At 38.3% G+C, this 25,985-nt stretch overlaps 1 protein-coding gene across 1 annotated transcript in view; it reads right to left on the bottom strand.

Annotated features, from left to right (window-relative positions):
* The window catches only part of cntn4 (contactin 4), a 159,350-nt gene that overhangs the window by 76,271 nt on the left and 57,094 nt on the right, over window positions 1–25,985 (bottom strand). The window contains exon 5 of the mRNA XM_034122023.1: window positions 15,607–15,702. Within this exon, the coding sequence (XP_033977914.1) occupies window positions 15,607–15,702 (96 nt within the window). The remainder of the gene's footprint in view (window positions 1–15,606; window positions 15,703–25,985) is intronic.

The following is a 25,985-nucleotide window of genomic DNA, read 5'->3' as shown; positions in this document are numbered from 1 at the left end:
GCTTCAACTGGCAGGCCTCGTATGTCTGTTACAGTTACTGACGTCAGCCAGCGGAAAAAAAAAACCCATGTCTCTTTTTTTTCATTTAATGTGATTAATTTCTACACCATACAGGCCCTGGCTCGCTTCTCTTCCTCCTGCTGCCTCCCAGAGCTTAACCAGATACTGAAACTCCCTGGAGGGGGTCTTCATCTACTGCTAAAAGCAATACATATTCATTTGGATGATGAAGTAAAAAAAAATATTTTGCTACACGGACCAAGCAGCTCTCTGTCAATACAAAAGTTATACTGCTACATCGGGGTACTTTGGCATCATAACATGTCGGCAGTGCTGGAAGAAGGATTCAGATGCTTTACTAGACCAAAAATACCAATACATTACTGTCAAAAAAACTAAAACAAATTTGTATTTAAGTAAAAGTACATAAGTATTATCAGCAAAATGTACTTAAAGTAAAAAACTAATCATGTTGCGTTATGTGTGTATAATTACATTTATAATATATTATAATAATATTGTTGCATCAAGTGGCGTTTTTCAGTTGTAGACAAACAAAGTTCTGATTGACTTTTAGAAACCATTTAGATATTAGGACTCTTAGTTTATTTGGAGTGAAACTACATTATTTCCCCTTTAAATTGTAGTGGAGTAGAAGTATGAAGTAGCATTAAATGGAAATACTCAAGTACAAGTACCTCAACATTGTACTTAAGTACAGTACTTGAGTAAATGTACTTATTGACTTCCCACCACTGTATGTTATCAGCATCATCATTTTGATATCAATAATCGTGTAGTACCACACTGTGACAACAATATGCATTTTTAATCACCCAATTACAAAGCAGTGGGATGTGGACATGCTGCAAAATGCTGCAAATTTGCAACAAAAGCGTTCACCCTCGGCCTCTCCCAGACTGAGTAATTCTCTGATTACAGGCGTCACGGCGTGGTATTACAATAATGAGAAGAAGGGGTTGCAGGGTCGTGTCAAACGGGGTGAAACACAACATGAACCGCTTCTCCTAAAATACTTCCAGAGCTATGGAGAGGCGTGCTCAAGCAGAAAAAAAATAACAACATGGTCGCAGACTCCAAAAGTCAACTGAGAGAAACAAACACACAATTTGGTCCTATTAGAATACACACATTTTCTGATTTGCGAGGGGAATCTTTGAACTCTCCGCACAGAAACAAGCAAAAAGCAACTCGCGCCTCAGTTAAACTACTGACATCTCCCATTGTGTTTCTGAGTGCAGTTCTCCCATATCTGCTCCAGGCTCCCAGAATCCTCTGTTCAACTGCTTCATTTGCAGGACAGGATGCACATGCTCTGTGTACTCAGAGCCTCAGGTGGGGGCAAAGCAGGGACGCTACACACACACACAAGAGAAACATCAACTCTTAATGGAGATGCGCACAAGCGATTGCAATCTTGAGTGCCCCTTTAAGGTCTTTCCCCATCAGAAAATAGAGGTCGGCAGCATTAGGTCGGCACCTAAACACAGTTATTGTGTAGTACAGAGTGCGGCTGGGTCACACTGGCAGCCCATTAATGCGCTTGGCTTTGAGAAAGACAGAAGCTGACAGCCGCTCAGCTCCTCCTGCTGCCTCTGATCCACAGTGACACACAGGAGGGGGACTGGACTGCACATTTGAAGGAAATCTTGAAGGTGTGGTGGTTTTTGTGATGTAGCCACATTGAGATAATCCATTCCCCTTCCCTTTGACTCTGCAGATAGTAATTAGCATATATTTCCAGCGTGCTCTGACATTGGCCTGTCAGACGGAGAGTGAGTGTGCATGAAAGCAGCACCGCGCTCTGCCTTTGTGCATCAGGACTGGGGTGTGTCACGCCTGATCTGCACTCAGACTCTACTTCATTGTCTCTTTAAAGCTAACTGTAGGAGCAGGTAGGATGTCTTGGTCACATTAGAAGACATAAGCTAGTTGTAAGCTGCACAGTAGAAGTAGGTCAGATTTAAATAATAACTGTGTGTAGGTCGTCAGTGGTAATGACACAATTACATATTGAGTTAGAAATTCAACATTTTTCTGGCACAGGTCACTGTTTAGTTGTTCTTGCCCATTGCTGAATGAATAAAGGATGACACCTATAGCTGCATATGGAATGCAGCGCTGCATGCATGTATGAGTGTGTGTGTGTGTGTGTGTGTGTGTGTGTGTGTGTGTGTGTGTGTGTGTGTGTGTGTGTGTGTGTGTGTATGTGTGTGTGTGTGTGTGGCCTAGCATTACTATCATTGTGGGGACCTACATCTGTTTACACAGTCATGGGTGGGGACTCGCCTCCCTTATGGGGACAAAATGGAGGTTCCCATGAGGGGAATCATTGATTTTAGGGTGAAGACTTGGTTAGGGTTAGGGTTAGGGTTAGGGTAAGGGTAAGGGTTAGGGTTAGGGTAAGGGTAAGGGTAAGGGTAAGGGTTAGGGTTAGGGTTCGGCATGTGTTGGTTATGGTTAAGGTTAGGATAAGTCTCCAGGAAATGCATGTAAGTCAATGTAATGTCCCCTGAAGTAATGTATACATAGTATGCGTGTGTGTGTGTGTGTGTGTGTGTGTGTGTGGCCAGTGAGTAGCAGTAAAGAGGTGACACACATGGCCTATGTTTTTGATTCATACAGTTTGCATAAGGGCTTACCCCTTATGAAAGGCAGGACCCAAATGCAGTATAAAGGAAGAGAGGCACGTTTACAAATATTATGAACAAAAAGCCATTCAATTCAATTAAAGCTGTTGCCAAAAAAACACAACAACTTAAAGAGCAGGCCAGGTAAAAGAAAGGGAAAGAAGCAAACACAAATGAGAGACAAAGCAGGATGACACAAATAAACACAAGGAGCTAAAGCTATTCTATTCTAAAGCTATTTGTATATTTATTTATCATTTACAGATTCATATTTGTGTTATTGTCAGTCTGACAGCTGATACTATAAATGTCCTGAAAAATGAAGGATACATATTGTAGATATATTGTGATTGTTATGTTTCATTCAAATGAAAATTCATAAAAAGAAATAGATTAAGAATCTTACTCTTGGGCTTAGAATTAATACGAGAGTATATTTACAATTTCCCAACATCATTTTCAAGAACACTGACCCTAACCTTAACATATTCAAGAAACAGTATATTTGATCATAGCTAAACTACACAGAGATGATTTGTTATTGAATAAACCTTAGATGTCTAGTGGTAACTTACTTTAGTATTCGAAAGAACACAACAGAGACACGTACCTCTGAGAAATCCAAATGTTATGACAGTAACTTGTGTTCCCTGAAGAAGAGGAAGGGGATTGCAACATACTACCTGATGCTACTTTAACACAGGCAACGGCTTGCATCATTATTTCAACAGGTAAGACGGAGCCCACCGGGACATACGGGACAACACGAATACCCCATGGTCCTGCTCTCATTAGACGGGAGCAGGGATACAGCTGCTGTTCTGATGCAGTTCAATAACGCTTTTTACCAACAGGAAATGTAACCTAACAAGAGTCACAAAAACATCTCTAATATCATGGGCTTTTTGAAAGAGAAGTCCATTGATTTCGGATGAAAATCCATTCACAAAACCAGAGATATCATCTTTGGTTTAATCAGAAATAAGAGTGTGTCAAGCTAGTAGTGGCTAATGTAGCCTTGAGCTGCTAGCCTTGAGCTGCTAGCCTCAAGCAGAGATAAGGGCTTCCTATAAAAGTCATGTAAGATCACTTCTTTTAAACCCTACATCCAGAGAATTTTTATATTCTAAAACGTGTTGTCTTCACCCCTCAACTATTCAGTAGTAAATAGTCCACAAATGAATGTAAAAAAAATAATTTAACAACAAATTCCAGCAACTCAATTATAAAAATGTGTTGCTTTTTTCATATTTTTGTTTTGTTTTGTCAATACTTTTTGACATAGTAGTCCAACAAAATAATCAGCATATATGATGATAATATAAAAATCATGCATTGCAACGTTAAGGAAAACCATAGTGATACGTTTGATCAGAATTAGTGTGCTTTAAGCACGTAGCAGCTAATGTAGCCTTGAGCTGCTCGGGTCAAAAAACAAAGATGGATAGGTTTTCGTCTTTTTTAATTTCTTTTGACATAGAAGTCTAACAAGTTAGTCAAGTAAATAATCTGCATATCATGAGTTTCAGCTTTAAACTACACTACAGTGATTATTGCAACCAACAGGTCCCCTTCTTTGTATTCCAGAAACTTCAATGATTGAGAAAGATTCACCAAATGCATGCATCGATCATAGCTGTTTTATCAGCGTTTTATAACATTTGTTATATGCACTAGGAAACCTGAAAAATGTGTTTGGCTATTGTTTTAAAGGAATAGTTAACCTGCAGTTCAACGCTTCCACAGTCTGAGAGCAATGAACAACCCCACTAACTGAGCGGCTCTCTTTGCACCAGCACATGCCGTAATAAAGCTGTAAAGGCTGCCCAGCTATAAGGTCTTATGGATTCACCTTACAATGATGGTCCAGTGCTCTGCTAAGCAAACAGGGTGCTGCAGACGAAGCTGTCATGTTTTCGACAATTGTTATTTTCCAGCGTATTTCTTCTGGGATGAAATCCCCGGGGGCACCGGGGGATTTGTTTATGCTGTGACACCGGGGAACCTGAGGACATGACGTGTGACTGCAGCCCTGCTGAGAGGATAGAGGTGTGATCACACTAAAGGAAAGGTAACGGGAACATCTGAATTTAGTTCTGTTAAACACATCACTCCAGTTTTGAGATCTTTACAGCGGCTTCCTGTGTTAAGACAGCACTGAATGGTTTATTCTGATCTTCTGGTACATTGTGAAGAATTCTCAGGTGGTCCGGGACAGGTCTGCTTTCTGTCCCCAGAGTGAAAACTAAATATGGAGAAGCAGCATTCATTTATTGTGCCCTATACATCTGGAACTTCGAGAAAAATGCAGGTCCACTGCAACTCACACGTCTTTAAAACAAGGCTGAAGACCATTTAGCTTTTAATCAAACTATTACCAACTACTCATATCTTAGACTGCACTGTAACTTGAATTATTGTATTGTATACCCGTGTCATTCTATCATAGCTTGTTATCATGTGTATTAACTTTGCGTTTTAAATGTATTTCAATTAGTGGTGTCTATCAATCCAGCAAATTGCATTGATCACATAATAATCAGTGATAAGTTATGATTAAGAAGGCGACCTGTTGGCTGCAATAATCCCTGTCGTTTAGTTAAAAGCCGTTACTCATGATGCATTATGTTTTCATTCCACAGTAGATGGACTTCTATATCAAAAGGTAGTGAAAAAGCTCTTAAAATGTCCCCAAACCTATACAAATTGACAGGATTAATAAAGGTAAGAAAAGCAGCAGATCTTCACAATCGAGAAGCTGGAATCTGTTGACAATGATTATTTGGCAATTGCTTTTTTGATCTACAATCAGATCAATTGAAAGCCTTATAATTGGCAGTCCTAATTTTAAATGTATGTTTCTTTTGCACTGTTAATGTTTTAATATTGTGCTATATAAATAAACTTGCCTTACCATGCCTTGCCTTGCCTTACATGCGTTGTACACACAACAGATGTATACATGTGAACTTACATGCTCCATAATCTTTGCTTCGTCCTCACACTTCAAATGCAACAATGACAACAACAGCTATGAGCACTGTAAACGTTAAGGAGCTTATGAAGAGCTTTAGGAAGCATGTCACTCACACATGTCTTCTGGGAAATGATGCGCGCTGCATTCAGGCTCCACTGTGACCTTTTCATACGTGATTAGAAACTCCAATCAAGTGAGGGTGTCACTGCCTGGAAATACACTATATCCCATTTCATGCTGCTGTCATGTTGTCTGCTGCATGTCACTGAAGTTTCTCTTCACTGTAAGATAACTGAGTCACATTACTTCGAACATTGCCAGGGGTTTGGAGAAAAGGCTCTGCGAGTTGGGCATGCATGGTGTGACAGTGACATACCATGTCATTCCAGAGAGCTGAAGAACCCAGACAGATGAAGAGGGGTGAATATGACTGAGTGTGGGATTTTGGAAGCAGATTACTCATGGAGATAGTGAAATGTGTCGTTTCAGCTAATCAGACTAAGAGCAGAGTAATCCCCGATGAATGAATACTAAATATGAGTCATGTACAGTATCATCAACCAATAGCACTGGAGTAAACATGTCCTTTCTCGCAGAGTGTAGAAAGGTTTGTGATGTTACCAGCATCTCACAGTGACCTCAAAGGCATCTCTAACTCCTTGTTTGACATTATAAGTGACATTGTGCATGATATTCAAGTGGTTCTATTTATTTGAATAAAATAATTGCGTCAAAAGGAGCAAGTTGAGATGGTTCGGGCAGCTAGTAAGGATGCCACCTGAGCGCCTCCCTAGGGAGGTGTTCCAGGCACGTCCAGCTGGAGGGAGACCGAGGGGTAGACCTAGGACCAGGTGGAAGGATTATATCTGTTCGCTGGCCTGGGAGCGCCTTGGGATCCCCCAATCAGAGCTGGTTGATGTGGCCAGGGAAAGGAACGTTTGGGGCTCTCTGCTGGAACTGCTACCTCCGCGACCCGACCACGGATAAGCGGGAGAAGATGGATGGATGGAATAGGTGGGTGACAACAATAGATTTTTGACACAAAAAAAACATTTCATAACGTTAAGTCAGTAGGTTGTTCCAATTGAGTTGACAAAACCGAGGATTAATATGTGGATTTCAACCACTTCTATTAAATATCCAGGACCAAACTAATTGAAATACATCTTTATCTGATAACACTGACTATTTTCCAAACATTTTGACATTATAAAATTCAATGTTTTGAAAATGTTTTTTTATGGTACAACAGTATTGGTTTTGGAGGAGAAATGTGGATAATTTGGATCCTCAACTATGACACTTAAAGTGGGGCAATGGTGGCGACTCCACTGTGACATGTTTACATGCACAGAAATAAAAAGAACACACAACAGGAAAGGGAAAACCCCAAAAAGCATACAGTAATAGAGCCTCTTCAAGCCTCCATTGTTATAAGACTTCACTGTTAGTGTTCCACAAATATTTTCCATCACCATCGTAATATCTTAATGTTAATGACATGTATTCTGTATTTCTTAAAGATTCAGTTTCCACTGAACATGAACCCAGCAGATGTGTGATCCTATAGCAACATCTACTATATACATACTTTTACTTCTGTCCAAACACGTCGTTGTGCATAGACGAGCCCACGCTGCATACAGCAGTAAGGACAGCTGTCTTCATGCATAATGTGTCCTCTGAGAGCCCCCCCCCCCCCCCCCCTGGCAGGTGGACACCCTCCAGAGCCTTGGGCTTACACCGAGGGGTCCCTCTACTATGGGAAGGTCTGCAAACATATGGTGCTGAATAAGGATGTGCACAGGTTTCCCTTGAACGTGCCACCCACATGCTGAATTTGATTAAAAATGCGATGAGGTCTCGTGAAGGCGGGAAGGTGGGCTGACAGTCATTATCATCTTGTTATTTTCTGTCAGGCTGCAGATGCCACACCGAGGAGTCATCATATGCCAGAGGAATGTCAAGAAATATAAACTACAGATAAATACATCTTTTCTAGTTCTTAGCTGAGGCGGAAGAAGCACTTTTTTACCTAATAAAAGTACCAATGCTAAGGTTTTACAATCTCTACTCAAGTAAAAAGTCCTGCATACAAAATTGAACACAAGTAAAAGTATTAGCATTAAAATGTACTTCAAGTAACAAAAGTACAAAATCTGAATCAGGGTCAAGGTATACAAAATATATATCAACAATATAAGAGTTAGTAAACATATAATAAGGGATGATTATCTTATACACAGTATACACATTAATTAGACAGTATTAGACTGTAGTGTCAGAATATCAGAATATTAAGTTATTGTTTTACAGTAATGATAGATGTGTTCATTACTTTTATGCTGCACTTTACAAAGGGGGGGTTCATTTGAAATGTCTCATTAACCTATAAAACACATCACGATGTACAGTATGTGTCAATTCATATTTTCTATAATTATCTAAATCTTAAAGTAACTAGTACTCAAGCTGTAAAATAAATGTAGTTGATTAAAAGTACCACATTAACTTCCAAATTATAAAGTAACATGAAATGAATACACTCAAGTACCTCAAAATTGTACACACCTTGAGTTAATATGCTGCACTAGTGACTCTCAGCCATGCAATGAAGCATTAACTCAAGCTTTTTGATAAAGCTTATAGTTAGGGGTGGCTCAGGCTTACCTTAAACCACTAGTTATAGACTGCTATTAGCTTAGACTATTGGGGGGGTTTCCACCTTTCACCTCTCTTATACTCTTCTCCTTTTCTTATCTGTATGCACTCGTGTGCATGTAACTAATTCAGCGCCAGGCAGGATTCCAGTATGAAAGGTTACGTCTGGATCGTGAGTCGTGGATGTGTCTGTTGCTTTGGTCCTGCCTGAAGCACCAGGGTATTATTTTGTATATATGTTCACAATGTCATTGTTATCATTTGAATTGTCTATGTTGCTAATGAATGATCTTTTTAACCTATTGTACAAACTGTAAAGCCCCCTGAGACAAATGTTTAATGTAGTGATATTGGGCTGTATAAAATATATTTGACTGATTCATTGAGCACTACAAGCACTGAACATGTATACACATCTTTCATCTGGTTTTATTCCCTCTCATATGTTTGGGTATTCAGGGTTTTGGGCAGAGAAACACACAGTTGTCTCTATTCCCCCACAAATAGAAACTTGTAATGGCCGTCCCCAATTTTATGACAGTCACATACACAAACAAAAGTGTTTTCAAATATATTTCGGTCAATGCAAATTGTCAGGACAGAAATGTTTTCAGCCGAGGTCAAATAGCACTCAGAGAATAGGAAGAATACCATGAATATAAACTTCCATTATCACCATCACTTTTCAGGCGATGTTAGGCTGCCTGCAGATTCCCTCACATCCTGGCATTTTGTCATATCGTGGTGTTGCAGTTGGCCTTTTCCTCAACAGCCGTCTTGTTTCAGTGGATTTATGTGAAAACATGCTCCATCGCAATCCTCTGACAGGTCAAACAGATTTGCAATAAAATAATAAAACAGCAGAGATTGATGACGGAGCTGCTTCCTGAACGCTTTCCGTTGCTAAAGCACGAGAAAAGGCACCGCAGCCTGCGACTACTGTCCAGAATATTCAATTATTTCTCATCATAAAAGCTGTGGAAAGCATATTTGAGCTTTAGGAGGGTTCACACTTTTTATAAATGTAAATAATTTTACCCTAATTTTCTCATCCTCACCTATTATGTTACTAACACATATTTAATGTAGACCAATGAAGTGACATGATTGATAAAATAGCCTGATAATTGATTTATGTAATGGCATGAAACCACTGGATATAGAAATACAAATATATTGAAAAATACAATATGTACAGCGTGCATTATATAATATTGAATAACTATTTGCAGTTAATGATAAGATATGATAAAAATGATACCCTTTAAAATAATGAAAGCTTTTCTTATCAATTCCGAATAAATTATTAAACTGATAACAAGTTACTTTCTTTCCTACCCTATATCTTTCTCCCAGCTCTACGTATTCATAGCTCCTTATATCTCTAAAAATAGGTCACAAGTCCAAGAAGACAGCAATTAGCTAACACAGCAGGACACTGTGGTCTTTATCAAAGTGTACTCATACAGGAGAACATTGTGCATTTATAAGGGACTATTTTCAGCAGTGGATTAATACACATTTTGTGCAATCCTGAGGATGTACAGCTGCAGTAGACACAATAAACTAAAGTGTTTGGGTATGTGCCTGGAAATGAATGCACACACACACACACATTAGTTCCTTTTTTTACTACGCCTACAAAATCAAAAAGTGTTTTCAAAAGGAGCATACTTCATGTTCATATAATTACTGACACCAACAGAAATAAAAATACATGTGTTGAAATTTCAGAGAAAGTAAGTAGTATCCTTCCATCATAAGCAGTCAACACACAGGGAGAGATATCACAAAGATCTCTTCTTATATTTTGATATTTTGAGTCCAATTCAATTAAAAAACAATTCTATGTTGCCAGATTACCGTCAGCATTCCCCTCTACAAGCAGAGGCAAGTGCCATTTAGATGTTACAATAGCAACGTATGAGGTCAACAAAGGAAGCCAGTACTGGCAAAACACTTATGCATTCCCCTGCAGATTGATTGTTTTCATCGCTGCGACTTGAACACTCTGACCAGCTTGGCGGAACGCAAATGTGTGTGTGTGTGTGTGTGTGTGTGTGTGTGTGTGTGTGTGTGTGTGTGTGTGTGTGTGTGTGTGTGTGTGTGTGTGTGTGTGTCCAACAGCCTGGCCTGGATGTGTGGGGTAGCCTGTTGAATCTTGATTTTAAGTCTGTTGTTTTCTATTTTGTGATCTCTGATAGATGAATATATATTAATGTAACTGCAGACAAATGTTAAATGTATTACATATTATATTTAATATTGGGCAGCGCTATGTGATGCCTGTGTCTGTAACGCATTGTAAACATACTTATAGTACTTTATAATCATCATGTTTTCATAATTATTTCAAATGCTTTACAACAATTATCCTATAAAGCATCATTATACTTAATAAATGCCTGTCACTTACTGAAATGTGTTGTGGTTGCAAGGAACATGGTATATTGGTATTCCCATATAAATAATACATTGTATTTTGTATGCAGTATAATCCCTGTTATAATGGATTGTAACATAATAACAAATATATGTAATATATAATTTTCCCTATGCAACCTGAAGAGTAAAAGTGTCAAGTCCGTCAGAAAGCAATGACTGTAAGTGTAAGTGTAAGTGTAAGCCTTACACTTACACTGTAACGGACCGTCCACACAGCAGCGTTAAAAAATCTTGAAACGCTGCTGCCCATTCACTTTGAATGGGGTGACGTCACTTTCCCTCACTTTTCGCCGAACTGCATTGTGGGCAGGCGAGCAGAGATTTTCAGGATTTTCAGGATTCAAAGTTGAGCAATGTTCAACTTTTGAGGCTGAGGTGGAAGCGTCAGCCAATCAAATCCTGTGTACGCAAATCTGACAGTTCAAGCTCTAGCCAATCAAACGGCGTGTATGCTGGGAGAGACATACCTCCAAAAAATGGAGGAGAAATGAGCGGTAGGGAATCACCCGGTGCTTTATGACCAGTCCCTATTTACCTACCGGGATATAAACCGGAGGAGCCAGGCATGGAGGGAGGTGGCAGAGACAGTGGTATGTTTTCGCCTGTTTGGGGAGTTTATATCCAGTTTACTTCAAACTGTTTTGCTTCGTATGTCGCGGGCGGGAGATTCATGTGATTGGTTGTTGGTGCCTTGCTCGCAAAAAATCCCCAAGCTTCAGATACGCCCACCTCCAAGATTTTTTTAACGCTGCTGTGTGGACGGTCCGTAAGGATTAGTAACATGTATTGTGTTTATGTGATGACATTTGGAGATGTCATCACATAAACTGCGTTAGCATTCGCGCTAGCGTTAGCATACACGCTAGCGTTAGCCATACTAGCCTGTATGCTTATTGCACAGCTAGCATTAGCTATATTTACCTTGTTTACACTTAGCGGTCCTATGTGTTAATCTGTGTATGTTACACTTGCATGTATGAGATCATTAAGTGCCTTGGAACTTCTGTTTTATAGTTTCACTCCGTTTGAATGTCAGTGGACTGCAAATAAGTCAATAAAGGAGCATGGCTGCTCATTCCCTGGCTCTCAACAGAGTTTGGCTGGCTGTTTAATCTATGTTCACACTGAGACAGTACAACACATAGAGAGAACAGTACACCTATTGTGTAAGTGCATACAAGCAGGTCCCACAGTATGATCACAAATACGTAAAATCTGTTAAAAATCTGTTTTTATTAAAAAGTACAGGCTGCATATCATGTGTTCTCAGCCTTGGAGAAACTTGACATGTTTTGGGATGTGTCTGAACCTCTCTTTAGTGGTTCATTAATAAAACAGATATTTCAACGTGTGCCTACTTTGTTCATGTACTGTTGAGGTTAATTTCAGTAGTTGTGTGCTATGATGTATTTACAAAGTGTGAAGAGGAGGCAACTTTAAAATAGGGAACCTGTTCAGGTCAATTAGAGTCAAATTACTAGCTTATTGGTTATGAAAAAGACTTCACTTTAAAATAGGGAACATATTCTTAGATAGAAATACCTAATTAGAGTAAAACTACTAGCTTATTGGTTATGAACAAGACTTCACTTTAAAATAGGAAACATGTTCTTAGATATAAATACCTAATTTTGAGTTATTTAGACACAATTAATACTTATAGTTTCATGTCTTGTTACATAAGAATAGATCATATTTGTTAAGTGTTATTATGGGATAATTACTATTCTTGTGGTACTACTGCCTTATTAGGCCCATATTGAGCAGAGCATATTAAGACCAAAACTCATGTACAACAATTTCCTTACTTGCAATGAATAAGCACTAATTAGAGGGTTATTGAGGAAACACTCTTAGCTAATGGCTTATTACTTGTAGAATATGGTCATGCAGAATAAGGCATTATTAAGTGTTTTATAATGACTAATAAAGAGCCAATATACTGCTAATATGCATGTTAATTGACAACTAGTTGATGGTGAATTTGTGTACCTTAATATAAAGTGTTACCATTTTCGAGATAGGCATCATAGAAAAAGGGTTACCAAATATTGTGTTTTGCTGGTTTAGCATTTGTTTTGTTAAAGGGTTTTTTCCCTACAGATCCCTATTATGAGGCTTTTTCTGAAACATGAAAGCAAACATGTTTCAATTATCTCAAAGCAACATTTTAACCATTTAATGTCAGGGTATATAGGGCGAGATGAGCCAGTGTAAATTGAAGGCAGCATCCACACACTGTTTACTTCGCCATCTGCTTCATGCAAGAAGGACCATAATAACAACCAAGTGACGTGTGGGTGTATCCGGCTGGATGACACGGTGATGGAAGCTTCTATTACAGCTGAGGGATGTAACTCAGTAAAATGGACTTCTAATTGACAGCGTGTATTGGCTCTGTATATTAGTGGGGAGACAAGTGTCTTGAGGGGGCTTTTCATGTGCCTGAGGATGCCTGACATGTTGGAATTATTTCCCCATTGGTGTTAAAACACAAACCTTAATTGGATTACTTCAGCACAAATTGGCAGATATGAAAAGAGTCAGCCAAGCTACTGCTCACCGTATAGGGAACAATCAAATAGGAGGCTGTCAGCCAAACTACTTACAAATGAAATTCCAGATTGGCACCGAGCTTGCCAAGCTTTCACCAGGTAGAAACCCTGACAGGATCCAAACAATTACAATGCATTCTGGGCGAGCAGCATTTGTACCCCCGCGGACCAGTGCATGAATCAGGGATATCAGTTAGAAGGCTTTCAATTAGAGAAATGTAATCCAAGCAGCTGTTGCATCGAACAGTTCCAGCAAGCGAAGAGAAGAAGCATCAGTACGACACATTTACTACAATTAGACAGAAATGTGAAGAGCTTTCGCCGGAAAGAAATGATGTTTCAACTCATAAATGAAAAGCTTCACAACAGAATTCATACAGTAGCTGTCCTGCCTTCAACTAAGTGGCTTCTCTTAGTATTCTGTATGGAAACGAGATGACTGATGAGCATATTATTCATACCTTAGTGGTGCAGGAATGATTCCTAAACCTGGAAATTAGTTAGCATTTTAGCACTTTCAGGCTCCATTGTCTCAAACAAATCAATGTTTTTTTGTATGAGCTTACGAAATGTTACGTCTTGTACAAGGACTTCAGTAAATACCATACTGTTGAATGTCTGTAACCTTTCCGTGTCTTAACAACCGGGATTGCTAATAAGTGACTAAGAAAATACTACTAAACTCCATCACACCGTACAGTCTATCTAGCTTAGCTTAGCTTAGCTTTAGCTTAGCGATGTTGACCGAAGTCATTCGACCGTCATGTAGTTGCTTACAGTCTTATGTTAGCTATTTACTTCTTGTGATTGCATTAATGCTTCAACTACTATACAAGTAGTGTTAGTTTGTGCAGAATTGGTGTTTTCAAAAAATCTTATTTCTCCAGTATTCCAAAATCATATCGTAACACCCCTTTCTACTTTTTGTCAAAGGACCTGCAATGCTTTCTTCTGACTCAACATACACAAAAAAATCATCTCTATTACCTACATGAATATATTAATGTAACTGCAGCGAAATGTTGCATTTATTGAATATTAGATTTAAGCACTCTGTGATGTCTCAAACGCATTGTAAACATACTTATAGTACTTTATAATCCTCGTGTTTTCATAATTATTTCAAATGTTTTACAACAATTATCCTAAAAAGCCTCATGATTTTTAATATTTGCATATTTAATATTTACAAAAAAACCCATCTCTATTAACTCCAAGAAGACATTTTCGGTTTGGTTGGATTTGGTTTCTTTGTTGGTGTGATTAAAACAAAAAACAAAAACACTAATGGCCTCATTCTCATGGAACTTGTGGAAAGGATGTACGATGAGCAAAGGAAGTGCCCATTCATAATTGGAGCAGATCAGAATCAATGGGCGGATACAATAATTATTTTTCACTTATGGAAATGGTCTTGGCAGAGGTCTTTGCTCTCATCTAAAAGCCCTTCTAGTTATACCTTCAATAATTCATCCAGGGCATTGCCTGCCTTTAGAATGAGAACACACAGTCAGAAATAAGAAAAAAGGACTGCCTAGTAGATTTGCAATGACCTTGAAATGAGGCGTAAAGGTAAGGCTCTAACCAAAACACAATGAAATGTAGTCTCCAAGATGCAAAGATGTCAAACTCCCCAAGGCCCAACGACACTGCTCACACCTAGGAAATGCAAGCATCACTTGGAAATATCTCACATAGTGGGAGATGTAAATGTGTTGATTACTATAAAAAAGGTGCCATTATACCATCTGGATCTTAAACAGCTCAAGTCCAACACGACAACATATAAAAACACGACAAACTTTATCATCTCATTCACTCTTTGCTAATTATCTGGCCAATTAGGTGTAAAGATTTAAGATTAAGGCTTTATTGTCATGTGCACATTAGCCACAGTGTAGATATGGCAATGAAAGACTTAGATCACATGCTCCTCCAACATACAGTAATGAACAATGATACAACAATCTGCAAGAGATAGGCATCATAGAAAAAGGGTTACAAAATATTGTGTTTTGCTGGTTTAGCATTTGTTTTGTTTAAGGTTTTTTTCCCTCCAGATCCCTATTATGAGGCTTTTTCTGAAACATGAAAGCAAACATGTTTCAATTATCTCAAAGCAACATTTTAACCAGTTAATGTCAGGGTGTATAGGGCAAGATGAGTGAGTGTAAATTGAAGGCAGCATCCACACACTGTCGGCTGTCGGCTTTGTTGACATGTGCACAACAGTGTAGATATGGCAATTAAAGGCTTAGGTCACAGGCTCCTCCAACAGTGAGTAAAGGTAATTCAAATTGAGAAAGTATTGTGTTACCTCCTGAATGTGGTGGGGGGCCGCACAGCAGAACCACTCCTTGGCCTTCGCGCACTGATACAGAGTTTCTTCTGTGGGTCTTGAAGTTTTCCAAGTCTGAAGAATAAAAGAAGGGGAAGTTAGTGAAAATAAATCACCCCAAGTCAGAGGCTGATTCATCTGAACACATGAAAGCACTGTCATGAACAGATTATTATTTTTCTTTACCCTGTTTTTCTTGCCTCTTCTTACTCAGATTCAAGGTCAAAGCCTATAGAGCCCAAAGCAGTGTGCAGCAGGCGGAAGAACACTCACAACAGGATGCCGGTTTATTATAGAGCTCACTCAGATAAACTCACTACACTCTCACAAAGTACCGGAGAGTTCCTGGCCTATTTTTCCTTTAGACTGTGAGAAAACAAGGCTTAACCCTGACATATACAGTTGTTGTAGACTCCAAGGGGCCAAGGTTCAACCCCAGAGTGTGTGTGAGGCAGCAGTCCAAACCACTGCACCAGCTCTACAGACAAAGTTTACACAAATACAGAAACACCATTATCCTCTCCGTGCTAGTGTAAGGAACGTTTTCCAAAGTGAACATGTTCTTGTCTGGTAAATAGCCTTTGGCTTTGCCTCAGGCCAAACCACCCCTTCCTGGTTCTGTGGATATCATGGATATCCAAGACTCATTGTGATATTGCTTCAAAAATCAGAAAGATGTGAATTAAAGGGTCCCAATAGGGGCTTTTACTGGAATAAGAGAATAAATAACTTGTAAATACGTTTCAAAAGTTAAACATGTTATGAAGAGAAGCATCGCCAGGTAGGATGAATACATGCTTGACAATAGAACAAAGGAAGTTGGATTTGAAAATAAATAAAAACAAAAACAACAGAAGCACAAAACAAGCAGGTCTTGATATCATCAAATGTTGCAATTACATGCATTTCCTTAAGTTTCTAAAAATATATTATTGTGGGATTCAAAGAGAACCATAATCTAACACTTCATAAACTACATTATATAAAAGTTGGCATGGAAAGGCGTTAGTGTTATTATTGAATTCAGATGAATGACAGAAATAAAAGAGTACATTCCTCTTCCATCTCTATAGCCAAAAACACGTTATGAGCATCACATGATACGAAACGATAAGATAAAACTTTGTCAGATTTAGTTTTAATTTGTTCTTGCATCACAGCAGCTCCATTTGCAACATCAACAAGGACAATATATATATATATTTAAGTCAAGAATGACACAATCAACACCAGAATCAACACCAGAATCAACACCAGAGTCCATATATGGGAGAGTGAGCAGAGTTTCTATTCGACACAACAACCCCTTCAAATGTATATTGTATGGTTGCTGATGTCAAATTACATTTCCCATCCTTTGGTGCACGTATTGATACAATTATTATTGCACTCACAATGAAGCCTCCTGATTGAACCAACGTGTTGCAAATAAGAGAAGGTGTGATAAAGTTAATGTTTGCTTCCCGAGGATTCAGTAGCACCTGCTATGTTTCCGTCAAATATCCAAGCCCCAATTACTGCTTCCTCCCTTGTTAAAAGATAACATGTTGTTAGAGCCATTTTCATTTCATTATTATGGTCTGAATGTTAGGCTTAATAATAATATAAGGATTTAGATTAAACTCTTAATCGTTTATTTTTTGTGAGTCACACTATGGTTTAAAATATATTAATTTAAGGCTCACTTATTTGTTATCAAATGTGCGTCAGGTATCACGTGCATGGCTAAATGCCTATATATGGCAGGATAATGGGACACAGCTGATTGTGATGAGACGGGGAAGCGGTAAAGTATTTTGACCGTGTTATTTTTTGATACTGATAACTTTTATTTATTATGAAGCGAGGAAATGTGTCGTCCTGTTTCTATGCCGTCTGGACCAATGAATAAAGCTCATCTGATTCAACACCGATCTCCGCTAAATTTGTTTGGAAGCAAAGAGAGGCGCGTCAAAACCCACAACCCCGACAGAGAAGTGGCTATTAAATGTAGACACGGATTAAAACGCCACCACATATGTGTACGCTTTAATTAGGGAGGCTGTGGCTCAGTGGGTAGTGCGCTGAACTTCAAATCAGGGGGTAGCAAGTTCGAGTCCCACTGCAGTCAGCATGTCGTCGTGTCCCTGGGCAAGACACAGTACTGAATGTATGTAAGTTGCTTTGGATAAAAGCGTCTAACAAGTGTAATGTAATGTAATTTATTTTCCTGATTTTAAAAGTCAATTTCAGTGGGGCATGGTGAACTGCATGTGACAAAGGACATACAGTCATACCTGCCATGATTGCATTCTGCTTGAGACACAGTTGAGTGAGTGAGAAAATGAAAAAAATAATCACGACTATTACTGCACCCTGAGCTAGTAATTGTATATTCCACATAATGAATAGAAACCTTGCATGAGCTAAAGGCATCATAAGAAAACATAAAACGGTGCGTATCAATAGTGACACACACCAGGTAATATGAGCCAAACAGCAATCTGCAGCCGCTAAGCAGAGTGTTGCTGTGGCGGGTCACACATGAAGGATTTTAATAGCTCTGGTTACCTTTCATTCATCGTGCCCATCACCACAGAACAAAACAAAGCTATCCCTGCTATGGTTCTGACACCAGAGGTAATGTTACATTGAACACCATTTCATTTGACAATTGATGGAAACAATAGCAGGTCATTACCACTTCCAATAACTAGCTGCACTAATGGTGTATATCCTGGTAGAGCTCAGTAAATGTAATTCACAAATCACATGGAAGCCTCAGTGATAACTCTCGTTGGAGGGGGGAAGATAAATGTTCTTATTGCAACTACTTTAAGCGCATGTAATTACATGTTGTACCGTAATGTCAATCAAACTGTACACATGAATCAATTATAGCAATTTGTAGTAACATGGCAACGTTATTAAATTAGCATAGCATCAAAAAGCAATCAGTACTTCCTATTTATCTTGTTCCATTTCCACTAAAACAACAACTAAAGTATGATTGTATGATAATTCCACAGCAGTTTCTATAATGCCCATGCTTATGAATATACCTGTAATGTGTTATAATCGGCCTATAGTTCTGTATAATAAGTAATTACTCATAAACGTCCTTGAAACCTAATCAGGAAAAATCATAGCACAATTCAATTAATAATAAGGTGAAGTGTTATAAAACCTTTCACGCACTCTCTTTTAGTTTTTAACAAGATCACAGTGTTATATCGTTCCCGTAGGTGTTAAATTCATTTATTTATTTGTTAGCTTAAGGCAAATTAAATACATTGCAAGTTGTGTTAACAACATCAAACACATGATTGTGAAACTATTGTATTGGGTTAATCATCATAAACTAATAATTGTAATCAAATGTCTGTTCATTTGTTGATGGTAAACAACTAAATGATGGACATATACATATTACCTTTGTGTCTTTGCTTTTAAATGAGTGTTTTTAAATGCCATTTTATAATATGTTTCTCCTGCACTGCTATTTCTTTTTGGAAAGCACTTTGAATTGCCTTGTGTTGAAAGGTGCTACTGTATATAAATAAACTTGCCTTTTCTTTTGACATATGTAATGTTGAAAAAAACTCAACCTAAACGGTTAATACTACACACAATACGTTGATACATCCTGTGTAACCAAAGGTATCTGAGAAAACAGTATAGCCAGAATATTGACTTTTGTCTCAGAAATCTCGTTTGATCCCAAAAAGAAATCACAATATGGCTTTAATCCTCTTCCATACATTGCACATGAAATATGTTTATAATTCATTTCAGACTTTATAGAAAGTAAAACTCGTAATTTAAATGTGTCTACTTTAAGGTCAAATTGCATTTAAATATGCTTTAAACAAACAGACAGTCTACAAGAAAGGAATATAAGACGACAATGGGTCTCAAATGCATCCACACATATTGTCCTAATAGGAAGAATTAACCTTAATTAACCTTGCTCTATAACACGCAGCATACTCTGGAGCAGCGGTGCGGACACAAGGGCTCTCTTCTGCCAACCTGCTCCGTGCAAAACTGCAACCAATCCACTTTAAAATGAGATTACTGATTAGTTCAGCTCCAAGTGATCTAAATGTAAAATTATTGGGCTCAGTGATTTATGAAGAGGACTATAAGGTCAGTTAATATATGTCATATTGGCTGCCGGACAAGTCAATTAAGGAACAGCCTTTGATTATTTCTTTAAACATAAATCTCCTCTTAACCCATGAGCAGAGTTTAACTAATAGCTATTTGAGACTCTTAAGCCCTATTAAGAAACCAACTCCTAATACTTTTCTAAAGATTAATGCCAGATTTGGCACTTTAGGTCAGGGATGTAGAAACCTGATGCAAAGCTCTCTTTCAAAGTGTTAATAGACACGTCTTTTTTGCTTGTACTTATCACTATGAAGTTAATGCAGAGTGCACTTTGTAATGGCTGTGGGATAATGACACCATTGGCGTTTAGATTGTTTCGGTCTGCCTTCGGGTCGCAATCTCCCTGGAAATGAAGGTTCCATCTACAGCACGAAGGGGTAGATGAGGAGGAAAACACTTGAGTTGTGTCCTTACTGATGAAGGTGATAACATAATACTAAAGAGGATGTGTAGTCGATTGCTCCCATTTTGTCAACAGCAGCGCATTACAGCTAAACCCCTTAAATTCTTACCTTTGCCAATAAAAGCGGTAGATATAAACACTGCAGCCATGCTTTCCAGAGAGCATTTTGAGGCAATCCAAGAAAATTGTTTTAAACTTCAACAAGATAGGTGATGGTAGCTATCCCCAAGTGATTGACAGTGGAAAAACTGGAATATTCCATACCTTGGAAACACGGCAAAAAGCATACTTGACAGAGAATTCAAAGAAGGCTTAATGATTACAATGTTTGTTGTACTTTAATAATACTTATGGATGTGAAATGCCATAATCGTATAACTGAGATTCTAGTTATTTGAAATTCTTATTGTTGTTTCTTGCTTTGGAAAACTAGCGGCCCCAACCCTAACCCCAACCCTAACCCCAACCTTAACCCCAACCCTAACCCTAACCATTTTACGTTAACCATATATGAACAAGCCCATAAATGTTCTTGTTCATATGAAAATCAACGGACAGAAAACAAGTTATCGATGTCTCCATTGCTTAGTTTGTCTCGAAACGGTGAAATTACGTTGGCTTTGCGACATTGGCGCCAACAATAAAAACATTTGAAAATGCTACGGTCAACAAAATGCTAATTATATTTATGTCACTTTTAATACACGAAGGATGACCACCAATTGTAGACCCTTTTCTATCTATTCATCATGCTGGACGAGCTACAATTATTTTGAAAATATTTTCCAGTCTTCTCAGTATGACTATAGTGTAAAGTAAATATCTGCGGGAAAATACTTCCCTTTTTATTTCACTCTCTGGGCCTCTGGGGTATTTGCACCTCAGTCAGTACAGAAAAACATCTTGGAGGGCTTGAGGAAAGCTGAGGAAATGTCGAAACACTTGTATGAGACTTAGCAAAGCAGGACAATAGTTCACATTGCCTCAACTCCAACCGAACGGGAGCACTTCAAGCCACATTGATGGAGTTTGAGTCCCAGGAAGTGACTGCAACAGGAAGTGTTTTTGCTTTGGTTGCCCTCCAGCTGCAACAGAAACTGGGTTTCATCAAGGACGGTTTGTGTAGAGAGAGTGCAGGTGTGTGACATCGAAGGACTCCAAACTTCAATATATAATATGAAAGAGAGTGAGAGGAATTGGCGCTTTTGGTATAGCAGGATACTCTGAATATCAATAAGAAGTGAGCATAGGTAACACAATGTGCTCAAATTATTATCTCACTCAACCATGAATAATGATCGGGGGGAAACGTAGCTAAATATCGTTTTATTCTTACTTATTTCACATGTTTTTATGTACATAAGACACAACACTTTTCTGCTCTATTGACACTGAACAGACATTATATTTTCTCCACTTCAATTTTGACTGACATGTTTGCTTGATCCGCATCACCTGTTTCTTACCTGTCAGAAATCTGTCCACTGTCCTATGTATTTTATTTCACTGTCTAAATCCTGAATATTGATAGCCTGTGTGGAAGTACTCTTTGTTCATTGTTCCTGCATCATCCATATTTATTTGACTTTACAATAAACATGTGTATATTGTCTTTAATTAAAATCTGGAAAAGCATTTCTCAATTTCTGGTCTCCTCGTCTCGAAGTCAATGTTTTTTTAACATGTTTGTGGTTAGAAGCCTGAAAAAAGGTCTGTGGTTACCACTCGCTGAAGATATGTTAATGTTTTGTTCTAAATACGTCAGTTATTACCCAAGTCGTGAATGTCCAAAGCTTATATGTTTCATAAAAACGACGGTTGCTAACAAGGGACTAAAGTAACTACAATGGTAACCCTAAAAAAATATGTAATCACTGCACCAATCTGTTGAGAGACAACGTCCACAACCAGAATATTTGTGTCCTGAGATTGCATTTAGTCCAGTGCGTTTCACCTCAGTTTTTTCCTCAGGGTATCTGCACATTTTTTAAGTACAAATTGAATGACTTTTAAGACCGTTTTAAGACCTGTAAAAGGAAAGAATAATACCAATACAAAAAAAATCGATGAACTAAACAACAGTATACACCGTTACTGAGTTTTATTGCATTTGAATAACGGGAGATATTCAGCGCACATTACCCAACATGACTGCCTTTGCATTAACAAAACCAAAAATGGTATGGCAGTAGACCAATGGAAACCAATGTCCCCCCTGCACACTCATTCATTCTGCCCCAGATACAATTTAATACCTCCCCTCCTAAAATAAATGTAAGACTTTTAATTCTTTTTAAGGATCCGCGGGGACCCTGCTACGTACAACAAAAGCTCACTCAAATTTGATTGGTCAATATAACTTGGACCACAACAAATACAAATAGTTTTAGATTTTTTGAACATCACTACTGTTAAACTTTCACAAAGAAATACAACCTTTGATAATGGGTTGCATGTTGGCATTTGCTTCTAAAACATAATGGAATCACTGAGACAGACTTAATGCATACATTGCTTATTATTATTTCTGGATTTCCCAGTAGTCCTATGATAAGCTATTAGTCACATCAGAGTACAAAATAAGCTCAATGATTTGTCAGAGACTCGATCTGAAGAATAAACAAGTGTACGCTGAAATAATGCCGTCACATCTACTCCTCCAAGCAATTCAACTTATGTGTTCAGCGTCTGAAGTGTGAATTATTTACTCACCGTCAAAGCGGGAAAAGAAGTGCAGGATTAAACTGTTCATAACATGTAAATTCACTCATATGATTTATGAATTTGTTTGTCCCTGCTCCTTACTGGAAAAACAACACGACGTCTCCACACCAGAATAATTTAGCGTCTGAGTGCAGTCCATAGATAAGATGACAAATCTCCTGTCTATAATCATTTCTACTCTGCAAATCACTGTCCCTCCAAATTATATTTTCTGTGCAGTAAAAAGTCTCTGACACCGGCAGCGTGACAACCAACTCATAAAAGTGTTTGAGAAAAAAGGAAGGGGCAAAGATGTCTAAAGATCTGGATTTAAGATGCTTTCTTGGAGCTTTATGATGTGTGTAGCGTTCAATCTGGCCTACGTGTTTAAATTAGGACATTTATTTTTATAGCTTGTGATATTTTACAGATTGCTAGTTTCCACAAGGTTTTTTTAAGGCATGCTTGCTGTCTGGTTATCTCTAAACTGTCACTCAAAGGGGATTCATGTAGCATAGCTAATTGACTTCCCTGTTGTCAGTTTTATCTCTGTTTGGTGATCAGAGATCGCTGATGAGAGCTTGGAGCTGAAATATCTGCTCTGCTTTTTCTTCACCTCTTTACCTTTAGCGGCATGAATTATTTTGCTGTCTCTTAGAAGACAATGGGAAGAGTCTTTTCTTATCCCAACAAGGTCTTAAATAATGGACAAAATGCATTTGTTTTAGTCTTTTCGAAACAATCCAACCACTCCAAAATGGCAACAGAAGCTTTTTTTGTGTAGCCAAACCACTTACTTTCATCTGAAGGCCCGATAGAAGGTTAGATAAAAGCACCCGAGCCTCCCCAAAATACGAGCCTGTAGTACAAAGTGAACAAGAGACATCTAAGGTACTGAATTTATTCCAAAAAAAAGTCTTTTTGGCATTATTTTTGGCTGAGATCAAAGCTGTTGTGATTTGTGAAGTGGCCATGTCGACTTCACTAAAGCCGCTGATTGTCCCTGGCCAGATCCACAGACGTGGCCTCGCCCGTGCTGAAAGCATGCTGCAATCCTGGTAAAATCCAACACCCCCACCCCCCCTATCCATCCATCCACTCTCAACAGTGAAAAAAAGAGCAAAAGAAGCATTGTTGTGAAAAGGGCTCGAGGAGAGCAGTGGAAAAACATAATTTCGGATGAAGGGAGGACATCGTGGGGGGGCTTAACCAAAGGCATGCTTTTTTAGAGCGCACACAGCTGTGCACATGTTCACTTTGAGTTCAAAAGAAAGCATGAAAGAAAGCACACAGTTTGTCTGAGAGGGACATCTCAAATAACATGTCCATTAGATTTGTCACAAAAAGTAACATCAGTGAACATAAATCCTTTTACATTTTCAATAAAACATGTTCTACACTTTCTTACACCAAAGCTTCAGCGGCTAACAATGATTAATCGCCTCCGAACGCGTAAACGTGATGCCCGATCGAGAGCCATTAGCATTAATTATTGCGAACCTGGGCTGACATTACAAACAATGATCCAGATTAGGCTGATGATCACATCCCAGACATATGAGCTTTCTAAATGCCACAAACACTTATCATACTTCAACAAGCCCGACGAAGCGTGAACAGGAGATTCATTACAACCTGAGTCTCCTTAAGGATGCTCTTTGTCTTCAAGTGGATGCTAGCTAGTGTGTGTGTGTGTGTGTGTGTGTGTGTGTGTGTGTGTGTGTGTGTGTGTGTGTGTGTGTGTGTGTGTGTGTGTGTGTGTGTGTGTGTGTGTGTGTGTGTGTGTGTGTGTGTGTGTGATTGCTCTGCTTGTTAAATAGTATAACCACATGTAAATAAACGGAGGTAATAAGTTGTTATTGAGGATGTTTCAGAGAGGTGTCGATTCATCTTTATTGCCATTTTGGGGTTTGTTTAAGGTGCTCTAATATTGCATTTGATGGCATAGTAATGTATGGGGTAGACAGAATATTATAAATAATTCTCAGTATAACAAAATTCAATAGCACCACGAACCTCAGCCTCCAAAATGCCTCTCTAAATATTATAAATATGTAATCATAGCCTTCATGAATGTAGCTGGTCTCTTGAATTACACCACACTAAAAATGCCTGGGTGCGCCTGAAAACCTGGCAACTAAGTAAAATAAATGCCCTTCTTTATTCATATTTTTATTCAACAGCTTGAATTTTAGATTAATTAATATATTTATTTTTGCACTCCGCTTTAACAGCAAATTATTCCATTGAAATACTGTATTCATCCCTCGAGGGAAATTTGAGACGAGCTGCGGTTTGTAAACATATAATTACAAACAAATTGTAAATTCAATGCGGTCCAACTGCGACCAATTCTACAAACATCCAACTACATACAGGGTGAAATTACCTTCACTATCTGATTAACATATTTTAATAGAAAGTAAAAAGCAAAAGTCACAAGACGCAGGAGAGATGGGGATAGTGGTACATATTTAGATCATTTTTCACTAAGTAGGAGATGTTTTTGCTTTCAAAAATAACCGACACCGTGGAATAACATATATGAATCTGGTCAAACTGAATGTATCTGAATGATGTAATCCACGCCCTCCCTGCTGGGTAAATGTCCGTTTATAAATGGCATTTTAATTAACCCTGATAATTAGGGTTATTTGTTCAGATTTGCAAAAGCTCATTTAGAGCCACAGAATACTTAAAGCAACGTGACTGTGCCCCGAAAAAGAAATTACAGCATTAGTTGTTTTAATAAATGCCCAAAAACAAAATGTTCCCTTATTCAAATTCAAACGTTTTCTTACCAAACCCTAGGAACAGATTTCTAATCATAGAAACTGATTTATTTTTTAATAGGGATTTTAAATGGTTGATGAAAACACAGAGAAATTGTGTTTTCCTGTCTAGGGGCACAACATCAGAAAAAACACTTCATAGTTCATTGTAGCAGTCATGGACTAAGAACTTGAAATGTAAGGACTAACAGGAAGTAATATAACCAACATAAACATCAACATTTAACCCTTATTAAAAAACACCCATCTCTCCAAAACATATACGAGCAGTCCATTATCAGACAGGCAAAACAAATTGTGTCCGATCC

The sequence above is a fragment of the Trematomus bernacchii genome, unplaced genomic scaffold, assembly GCF_902827165.1.
Source record: "Trematomus bernacchii unplaced genomic scaffold, fTreBer1.1, whole genome shotgun sequence".
Lineage (NCBI taxonomy): Eukaryota > Metazoa > Chordata > Actinopteri > Perciformes > Nototheniidae > Trematomus > Trematomus bernacchii.
This window is presented reverse-complemented; position numbering and strand designations above follow the sequence as displayed.